The 11,660-nt window shown below is 39.7% G+C and overlaps 1 protein-coding gene across 4 annotated transcripts in view; it reads right to left on the reverse strand.

The window, feature by feature from the left end:
* Positions 1 to 10,799, reverse strand: part of spock3 (SPARC (osteonectin), cwcv and kazal like domains proteoglycan 3) — a 29,400-nt gene extending 18,601 nt beyond the window's left edge. For all 4 annotated transcript variants that reach the window (XM_028451322.1, XM_028451313.1, XM_028451306.1 and 1 more), the window contains exons 1-2: positions 10,631 to 10,799; positions 10,366 to 10,491 (exon numbers count right to left, since the gene is read on the reverse strand). In XM_028451322.1, the coding sequence (XP_028307123.1) occupies positions 10,366 to 10,491 (126 nt within the window). In that variant the 5' untranslated portion in view covers positions 10,631 to 10,799. The remainder of the gene's footprint in view (positions 1 to 10,365; positions 10,492 to 10,630) is intronic.
* Between the last annotated feature and the right edge of the window lie 861 nt (positions 10,800 to 11,660).

An 11,660-nucleotide genomic window follows, 5' to 3' on the forward strand; every position in this document is an offset into this window, starting at 1 on the left:
ACGTCACTTTAATGTTAGGGAAACACACTGGCCACGTTTACATGGGAGCTTTAATTCCTCTTTAAAGCAGAATAAAAGGGAATTCCTCTTTAACCTGACCTTGTAAACACTTAATTCTTAATGCTCATTGGGTTCCAAATTAAACTTAATTCCAAATTAGGTGGCTGGTTTATTTTGTTTTTAATTCCAAATTAAACAATTTCGCCTTCTTCTAAACAGTTAAAAACACTTAAATCCACTTTAAGTTCATTTTGGTCATTTTTCGCATGCGCGACTTAAGGCGATGACATGCTGGGTGACGACACAATCCAACATGGCCGCCCGGACTAGAGCCGACATAATAATAATAAGAGCCTTAAAAGGCATGGATCTAATGAAAAGAGTGGCTGGACGGAGGCATAAACGTGCAGAAATTCACACGAACACACATGGAGATCAGCAAATGAAGCTGGCTTCACCGAACGGGTGATACCAAGAGCGTCCCCGTACTGCTGCACAGGCTGTATTATTATTAAGTTTATCATTGTCCAAGTTGTTAGAGCTACTATCTTTAGGGGAGCAACTATTTATTCCTGGTTTTGCTGGGCTTTATCTACTGGTGATTAAATCATATCTCCTTTCCGCTCCGTGGACCAAAGTGTGTTCTTGTTGAGCTGCTGCTTCAAAACTACAATCGAAATAAAGGTGAACACAGTTCTCATGTGTGATATTCTGTGTTACAGCCGACAATAAAGTGTTTATTGTGTATTTTTCCCAATAGACGTGATACGTCGCGTTCTTCCCCTGTCCAATCAGAGCCTTCCCAACCCCCAGACCTAAAGCAGAATTAACTAAAGCCGAATATACCGGTTTTCCCTGTAAACCTCAGTTCGGGAATTATGTCCATGTAAACACGAAGCAGAACACTTTAATTCCGAATGATTTAATTTGGAATAACTAATTCCGTCACATCATGTAAACGTGGCCAGTGACACTGGTGGCAGAGCAAAGGAAACCAAATACAAAAGGCCTTTTGTGTTAAAGAAGGTAAACCTCTTACACTGGAGACAGAATAGTAAGAACATTGCATCATGGGAGCCGAGCCCTACAGACTGGTCAAGACAACAAAAGTGCTTGCGGTCTACTTCCTTAATGGAATCATCAGGCGCACGCAAACCGACACAAACACACCCACATACTCGCTGTACACAGTTCTGCAGAGTCAGCAAACAAACACATCGCCCTAAGATGGACTTCAGTGCTTTAATACGGCACACGACGTAGAAACCAGCCATCTACAGAAAGTAGGACACATTCTCCAAATCGTAGCATTATCTGACCATCTTCTTCTCTGTAACTTTCCATTCCGTCGCCTGCTTTCTATTCAACACTATTTCTGTTTCCCACACACAGTTACAACAGCCTCATTCACCGTGGGCAAAAAATAATTATCTCGGTTGGCTTGTTAGCGCAAAATTCTGCTGTGCATATTTAATTTGTGTGATTTTATCCACTTACCAAAAGCAAAGAAACCCCTTATAAAATGAAGAAAAAACCTTATTTTCTGCACATTCACATTAAATAGATATGATTTTTCCCCTTCCAACACTTATCTTTGGTGACCAACAGCAGTAATAAGTGTGTGTTGCTAAATCTAGCCTTATGCGCACACACACACACACACACACACACACTTCTCCATAATTCCCCACTAAGGTGCGATGAAGTGGAAAAGGCCTCTAGGTCTGTACCTTCCATGCATCATTTACACTCCACAACACAAATGACACAGCACAGCACACACACACACACACACACACACACACACACACACACACACACACACACACACACAGCACACACACACGCTGAAAACACACAAAGCAAAAGGAGTAGGACAGAAACCATCTGAGGCAGTTTTCAACAAGTTGCTATTTTAACTCTGCACTTACAGGGAAGTTTTTTTTTTTTTACCTTTGCGATGGTTTTGTTTTCCTCTATATTGTGAGATGCCATCCGTCCTCCTTATCTTCCTCAGCTCATCTCCTCGCTGTATTCCAGGTTTAAAAGCTATGGCCACCACGACCCAGTGACAGGAACAGATTCTATTATGAATAACTGTGACTGCACCTGCACAACAAAGGCCGCCCCAGGCCCACGTTGGGTCTAGTGCGATTAGCATGAGACCCACTCATGGTTGTTGTTGAAAGATGAAACTGCACATGGCTTGCAAGTAAAGTTTGCAGGATTATTTTACATTTTCTCCCCCAAGGAATAAATGCATGTCATGGGACAGAGAAAAAACATGATTTACATGCATGAACAATGCCGAAGAAAACTGAATAAATAAATTTACTTTCCCTTAATTTTTCATCTAAATACAAAACAAACACCGGAAGCTTTCTCCAAAAATCGTAATACATTCCTCTGAACTTCATGTTGTTTTATTGCATAAAGCGCAGTGTTTCATCACTATATTTTAAAATTAGAAAATGTGGCCTATTTTTTTTTTTTTTTTCGATGCAGTCCACAAACTGACCTTGAAATCTTTTCTTAATGAGATATCAGAATAGTTTGACAAACTAATGCTGACACTCTTTAGTGGATATCATACAGTCAGTATCAGAACTCTAAAGCTTTTGTCAACAATTTGTCACATTTGAATTAAAATAAAGATGTGAATAAATGAAACCAAACTTATTTCATCCATCTTGCCTTAATTCTTATGACTTTTTTCCTCCAAAAGCCAAATTACTGAGGAAAAGGGAAGTCGTTTTTCAAAAGATAATTTGCTCAAGTAGTTTTTGCCATCACACTGAAAGCTACAATTCAATTGAAGGTTATTTTGAATCTTTGTCTCATCATAAAATCAAAGAAAATCTGTCAGAAAAATCATAAATGTACCCTAAAGCACGCAGTTATAGAAACCTCCTGGCTGTGCAGCTTGTGTTCATGAAGGCACAGCATGTGTGCGTCAGTCATCTGTGCATTTCCAGGCTTTGTGTCAAAACAATCACAAGTGTATTCCCCCTAGAGCTATAACCTCTATCTCTGTAATGTACACAGTGCGTGACTGTACCATCAAGTGTGTTTCGACGGCTTAGTCACATTAGCGTCACTTTTAACTTATCCACAACATAGGAAAACTGTCACAAAATCAAAAGTCAAATCCACATGGAGCCAATCATTTAATATAGCCACAAGCAATGAAAAGAAACAATGAATTATAAGTTAAAATTATGACAAATGCAACTTAAATGGAATCATTTCTCAAAAATAAAACTTGCAAAAAGATCACTTTAGACATAAAAATCTAAAAAATGGTAATAAATCAAATCCAGGTTTAATTCTGTGACACTATAGATTATACTACAAGATAAAATGGTACAAAACAATAATAAGACATAAAAAATAATGGGTTTTAAGGGTGATTCACATCCAGTTATTCACTAATTTAATGTACACTATTATTTCACTATCATATATGTTTTTGGGCTTGAGGGGGTCCACAAAGAGCATAGAAAAAATGCTTTGACACCATAATGCTATATTGACTATTGAAAAGTTTTTTAAGTCATTTCAAAATTGTATTTACTTTCTAAAGGTAATTATCATGTGCCTAAAGTGAACTTTTAACTGTTACTACATTTAAAATATGTATAAATTAGGGTTGCACCGAATATTACAAAAAAGCCACATTCGACCTTCGGTGGACTGAGTTAAAAGCAAGGCTGAATAGTAGCGTGTGACGCAATCAAACAACGTGCAGTGACGCGGTGTCCGACACACAGATTTCCCAAGCATTTCATTTGGGGCTTGACATACAGGCACAGCTGTTCATGTTTTTCTCTGTATAAAACAATTTTAAGATGTCTCAGATGTCATAGTTTGTAGTACTGTTATTGACAAATCTGTTCTGGGATATGCTGTGTACCTGTATAAGTGTATGATGTTACAAGCACACACTTATTGAGATTTACTTGAGCCTTTGGTTTACATTATTAGCCTATCGACTGTGGCTAAGCAGACTTGTGCCAAAAGGACAATAATTCATTTGTTGTGGGTTCATCCACTTTAATGCACTTTAGGGTTTTTTTTTGGAATGCATGTTTTGTTTTATTTGAAGGGCTAATGTAAATGAAAAACTATGTTGTGCTTTTTTTTTTTTTTGAAAAGCAAAGGTTACTGGAATATCTAAAAAATGTCAGAATATTCAATAAACATTTACTCTTTTTAAAAAAATGCTATTTATGCACTATTAAAAAAAATAGTGAAAAACTTGACAACCGCATTCGATCGGCCAAGCATTTATATTTTATTCGGCTCCGGCCACAAATTTTCATTTCGATGCATCCCTAATATAAATATATAAATCAAAACCAAATCTTTTACATTATTGTAAATGGATAAAATAAATTTGAATTTGTATTTAATAACTTACATAAATTCCATAATTGTATAATTAGAGCTCAGTAAATGAGTGTCTTTTTTATTGAGTCGAGTTACGAAGACGCAAGACTCCTACAATACCTCTTCTAATGCGCAGTACATGCATCTTGCTAGAATGTATAAACTAGTTTTCTAAACCCAAAATGTATCTACAATCAGAGCACAAACAAACATAATAGTTGCCTTCCTGTAGCTGAGGAAAGAGTCCAGCACTCCTTAATGCTGTCTGCCCACGGCCAGTTGGCCAATCACATTTCCTCTGTGGCATTTGGTCCTAACACTCTATTTGCATAATCCAAATCCTGTTTGACACGAGGTGTGTCACTATGGTCGACCTGAGCCCATGGGTTCACACACACACTTCAATGTGACTAACAGAGAAAGTAAATAAATGTGTCTTCTGTGTAATAAATGTAAAATGTAGATGCAAAAACACTAAAAAGAAGAATACAAAGTCTCTGAAAACACCTCCAGTCTGTGTCCTGTGGATGAAACTGTGACTATTTTAAAGCAGTGCTGCATTCGCCTCAGATTCAATATGGTGACCTTGCTATTTTTTGCAGTATCATCAAAGTATATCCCCATTTAGAGAGAAAAAAATAAACAATTTCTCATCTTGATGTGTCGTAACATGTGCAAACGTGCTTATTATTATTATGAATCGAGTTATTGTACATGCTAGTACAAGTCAAAACAAGCATGCATCAGTTCTGGTTGTGTGGAGCCAGTTAATCTGTAGCTGGAGGCGTGCTATGTTTTTAGCAAATGTGCACCACTTAAGCCACGCTTCACATTATTTGGGAAATCTTTTCCTTTTTTTAAAAATTACCCAGCAAAAACCAGCATTTTTAGAAGCTAAAACATCAGAAAGTGCAAACAAACAAACAATCTCACCTCAGAGTGCACAATATCAAACATTTCTCAAATGAACGGTTATACAACACTGTAAAGCTATATTTCATCACAGATTTGGCAAAGCAGCGACTTGATCAAGGCTTTACAGTATATAGCCTGACAATTAGAAGCTACGCTAAGTGGCCTTATATAAACATGTCACGGTAATAATAGCTGACAGCAAAGACACTCACCAGCAGCATAATAAACTGGATCGGTTCAAACAAAATCACTGTTAAGCAGGATAAGAGCAAAGACCACCGGGAGGCACAAATGTTGGCTACTCCTATGCAGTGGGATGTGCTTTTCAGTTTTCATATTCCCAGTGGGACGCTTGATGTTGTCATTGCGACTTGTTGGTTACATTAAATACACGAACAGCTAGAAGTGCTCTCCATTTGTGTGATACTACAAATAGCCTGCATTAAAAAACACAGCTTTTACTACAAGGAGTACATGTTTTTTTTTTTTTTCTCCTATTGTTTACAAGTCTTTGCTATTTTGTAGTTTTAGCATCAGGATTGTGTATTTTCGCTACACACGACAATAATTCTGGCATAGTTATGAAGATAATTTATTTTCAAATGAATTTGCTTTGCACACCCTTCACTCGTCGTACATCACGAAAACATAAGAGAAAATATTCCGTCCTCAGCAAAACTCAACACCTCCCCACTAACAGATTCTATGACCTCACACCCTGGACATCACAATAGAATTTTTTCACACTTTCGCATTTTAAACCGGAAGTGGTGTGCAACAACTTCCCGTGGCTATAGCTTTAGCATTAGACAGTGACGAAAATGCTCATTCTCTGCGTGGTTGCTCTTGTTCTGTTCCTGGTTGCTCTTGTGGGGCAAGAAAACAGCCACGCCTGTCTAACCGCACTTTTCCGACGGACCGAGACCAAAGGAGGCGGTGGATCTAAGGCGTTAGGAGGGATGAGGGTCCGGACTCTGTATTCTACACTACACCGGCACTTCACTCAGGAGTCACCATTAGACCCCTTAAAAGTGGAGCTGTTCCATCTCTCTTTCCCTGGAATCATTTTATCGTACCACCGTAGAGCGAGTCTGACTTCGAGAGGGCTCAGAAACAGCAGCTTGTCCTCTCAGAGCAAGCTAGCTATGCTAAAGCTACGGAGCACATCCACCCACAGGTAAATAAGACAAACATATATCAGAAGGTAAAAATATAATTTAAAGGTCTATAACATGCCTCTCTATAAACATTCAGAATATTTTAGCAGACTCATTTAGGTTTCTTAGTTACAATTTTTATACTTCATATGTAGTAGATAGCAGTTAGTTCACGAAGCTACTTCTTTTCTTATCTTGGTCTTATCTTGGTAGCTGTGGATATAATCTTCTAGGAAGAACTTATACCCCTTATCAAGTTTATTTGTTCGGGTATTCGCCGCTGCGATTGCCTCCGCATCAGCGAACAAAATAGCCATTTTCCCTTAGACCCGCAATAACAGGAAGTTACTCGCACCAAGAGGCGCTACTTCCGGTTGTCGTGAAAAAGGTCTATATACTGTTACCATCCGACAGAGGCAACAAAGCTACAACCACTCGGGAGGCGTTCTTTCTGCAGAAAGGATGTTAAATCTTTGAACGAAGCTACTGAAAACACATTGTATGACATTTTAAATACACTTCTTACTCTTGGAAATGTGAACTCATCGTAGTGTTTCAGTTACTTATTTTGTAGAGTGGAATGTTAGAAAAGAGAGAACAACAGTCAGCAACAGTAGGCATGAGAAAAACTGACCCATTTATTATTAACCAATTGGTGACATACATTTTAATATAACATAATATATATCAAAGATTTTAGATGCAGTCCGATAAAATCCAATATTCGTTTTCTGGCTGATATCGGACCAATATCGGATCGGGACACCCCTATATCCTACTCAGATTTTCTACATGCATACAGCAATATGCCAGTGCAGGGGCTCTCTATTTGGTTATTTTGATTGACCCGCCCGCTAGTCAATTATTTGAATATAGTATGTGTATGTTTGGGTTGTGATGAATCAACAAATCCACTGATCTCCAAACAAGCAAAGAGAATGTACGGTAACTGTTCCTCAAAGTTACGTGTTGTAGCAGCTAATTGTGCTGATTGTTCGCCAGTCTCTCCTTTGAGAAACATTGTGGGCAACTTTAAGCATGTTTTTACCATTCAATATACATAAATAAATAGTGTTATCAGGGTGAATGCATTCATGCCAGCTACAGTAAGTCAATAATATATAACAAGAGCATGTCAGAGAGCGCAAAACCTCTGCCAAGCATCAAATATCCTCTTTGACAGATATTGGCAGTTACTGTATCTGGATCAGTGATCCTGATCATGGTACCATGATCATCCACACGTTAAAGGGATTGGAAGATATTTATATCTACATTAATAATGATACAGTAGGTCCAAATGTATGGGCACCACCATTTTTCCAAACTACCACGAAGAAATGCATTTTCTGCATCCGATCCGAATGAAACTTGGTGAGATAATTGTCTATAACCGATCGGGCCGGATGATATGGCCAATACTCAAATCTCGATTTTTTTTCTCAAAATGGCAATATACGATATAAATCTCGATAATTTTAATTAAAATTAAGTCTAACCCATAAGAGAATTATTAACAAACAGCTGCACAATATGTGCCACTTTTGCATTTTTCTCCTCAAAGAGACAGCACATGTGAGTGAGTCCTGTTGTGGCCAGTTTAAGGGAAGGTCTGGGTTAGGACACACTCAGAAATCCAACTAACTGTGACTTTCATGTTCTGAGAAGTAGCAAAAGCAGCCACTCCCAAAACAAGTATTTAAAACAAATTATGCAATTAAAAAAAATCTATGGACTAACATTAGCATTAACCGTAACCCTAAACTACATTACGGATGAACCCTAACCATAATCCTAACCTACGTTACGGACAAACGCTAACCCTAACCCTAACCCTAACATACGTTACAGACTAACCCTGACCTACGTTACACACTAACCTTAACCCCTAACATACGTTACGGACTAACCCTAACATACAGTACGTTACAGACTAACCCTAACATACGTTACACACTAACTTTAACCCCTAACATACGTTACGGACTAACCCTAACATACAGTACGTTACAGACTAACACTAACCTACGTTACAGACTAACCCTAACATACGTTATGGACAAACCCTAACATATGTTACAGACTAACCCTAACCCCTAACATACATTACGGACTAACCCTAACATACGTTACAGACTAACCCTAACCTACGTTACACACTAACCCTAACCCCTAACATACGTTACAGACTAACCCTAACCTACGTTACACACTAACCCTAACTCCTAACATACGTTACGGACTAACGCTAACCCTAACCCTAACATACGTTACAAACTAACCCTAACATACGTTACAGACTAACCCTAACCCCTAACATACGTTACAGACTAACCCTAACCTACGTTACACACTAACCCTAACCCCTAACATACGTTACAGACTAACCCTAACCTACGTTACACACTAACCCTAACTCCTAACATACGTTACGGACTAACGCTAACCCTAACCCTAACCCTAACATACGTTACAAACTAACCCTAACATACGTTACAGACTAACCCTAACCCCTAACATACGTTACAGACTAACCCTAACCCCTAACCTACGTTACACACTAACCCTAACCCCTAACATACGTTACGGACTAACGCTAACCCTAACCCTAACATACGTTACAAACTAACCCTAACATACGTTACAGACTAACCCTAACCTACGTTACACACTAACTTTAACCCCTAACATACGTTACGGACTAACTAACCCTAACCTACGTCACAGACTAACCCTAACCTACGTTACAGACTAACCCTAACCTACGTTACACACTAACTTTAACCCCTAACATACGTTACACACTAACCCTAACCTATGTTACGGACTAACTAACCCTAACCGCACGGAATGGTCACATAACTTCCGGTAACGTCGTCTTTTGTACGGATAGAATGCCGGTATATGGATACGCATTACGTACTAGAAGACACTTCTAATTAAAATAACCACAACAGTTCTCATTATCACTATTATGACTCAATAGATTTTAACTGCATGAAATTATTATCTAAACAATCAACGACACTGATTCTACCTTCAACTTAAAGTAGAGTACATACATTTGACCAACTAATATCACAAATTGCCACAATATTTAAGTATAGGCATAATATTGTTGAACGTGTGACATTATCTTACCAGCCAGTTGCCAAACCTGAGCCATCAAAGTTAAATTCCAGCTCAATTCAAGGACATATAAAAAAGCCAACCAAACCAAGATATGATACCTCAAGATTTTAAAGCGTTATTACACTTTGGTAATTCAGCGTTGTTTCTATGACAAATAGAAACAATGAATTACACTGTGGTAATAACAAATCATGTGTTCATGCAGTTATGCAAGGCACAGCAACAAAATAGAATGACAATCAGGTCTCTGTATACATGCAAGGTGAGTGGATAGGTAATGAAAACACTGCAACACACTGTTTCAACTGCAAGACGTTAAAGTCATATCTATTGACAGATAAAAACCTTTGCTGTTATTTTATTAGATGGTCATGACTCAGGTTTATCTAAACCACATGACATCCATCCAGGCATCCGAGCTCCTTATACCTGCTTATACCTGCTACATTATACATGATATCATTAGGTTCTCCATAGACAGCTTTTGTGCAATAAAAGAAGAACACTTGATTCTTCCTTCGGGATTAATAGTGTGTTTACTGTCGAACGTGTCACACACACACACACACACACACACACACACACACACGCACACACACACACACACACACACACACACACCGACCCACGGCCCCGTGACGAGCAGCTCTGATACAAAAACGAGGAGCGCATGATCACAGACCAATGGGGGGAGGCCTATGGAGGGAACCCGAGCACGGACGGAGGTGTAAATGAGATAATAAACACCAGAGGAGCTCCAAATGCTACTCACGTCTCTGAATTTGTCCCATTTCCCGGTGAGCCACTTATCATCCAAAAAATTGCCGCCGTCGGAGAGAGCGGAGACGTGTTGAAAGGCGAAGGCGCCCAGTACACACAGCAAGGCGACGCTCAGCATCTGCGGACAGGACACACAACAACACACGGAGGGAGAGGACATGGAGTCAGGCTGGATAGGACGCCGCGCTCACGCCGTAAAACACGGGCTCGTGATGCTCTCAGTGCCCGCAGAGCTCCCACACAGGTCCTCCTCTTACCTTGTCGCATCAGCAGCTCTCCAGACTCTGCGCTGGCTGCCGTTTAGTGTCTATCTAGCAACCGACCAGCAGCCTCTCTCCTCTCTCCTCTCTCTGTAACGGAAACGCACCGGCTGTCGTCTGTGTCTGTGTCTGTGCGCAGCGAAAAACGGGAGCGCGCACGGTAAACAGTGTGCGCGCGCGCGCTCTGTGCGGATGGAGCACATGAAGTCGCAGTGGGGCCTCCTCTAAAGGGATTACTGACTACAGGAAATAAACAAGCACCTTCACAAAGATTAGACGGCTTATAGTGCAGGGAAAATGAATTGTGATGAAGCTGTTTATTGGAAAAAATACTAATAATGACCACAAACAGGTGTCAGTCAATGACATTCATTATAGGCAGTGGCTATCCGTACGGTTGCCGTATCAACATATCGACATTCTATTCGTACGCAGCGCCCCTATTTTGCCAGTTTAGGTCACGTGATAGGTTAGTAATTGGCCAGTTTAGGTCACGTGATAGGTTAGTAAATTGGCCAGTTTAGGTCACGTGATAGGTTAGTAATTGGCCAGTTTAGGTCACGTGATAGGTTAGTAATTGGCCAGTTTAGGTCACGTGATAGGTTTAGTAGTTGGCCAGTTTAGGTCGCGTAACTAAGACTAAACCTTACCCTAAACCTACTTAACCCTAACCCTTCATCTAACCCTAAAAAATGTTGCATTATTGGGTTATAACCTAACCCTAAACCCTAATCCGAACCCTTATCTGAACTCTAACCCTAAAACGCTACGTACGTGTACTTCAGTAACCGTACCAATAGCCCCTGGGGTTGTCCGTACGGCAACCGTACAAATAGACACATTCTTCATTATAGGCATGCAGAGGCTATCCGTACGGTTGCCGTATCATTATACTGACGTTCTATTCTTACGCAGCGCCACTGTTTGGCCAGGTTAGGTCACGTGATAGGTCAGTCATTGATCAATTTAGGTCGCGTGACTAAGACTAATTAGTCTTCGTCACGCGTAAGGTTTAAACCTTACCCTA

This window comes from Gouania willdenowi, chromosome 1, assembly GCF_900634775.1.
Source record: "Gouania willdenowi chromosome 1, fGouWil2.1, whole genome shotgun sequence".
In the NCBI taxonomy this organism is placed as follows: Eukaryota; Metazoa; Chordata; class Actinopteri; order Blenniiformes; family Gobiesocidae; genus Gouania; species Gouania willdenowi.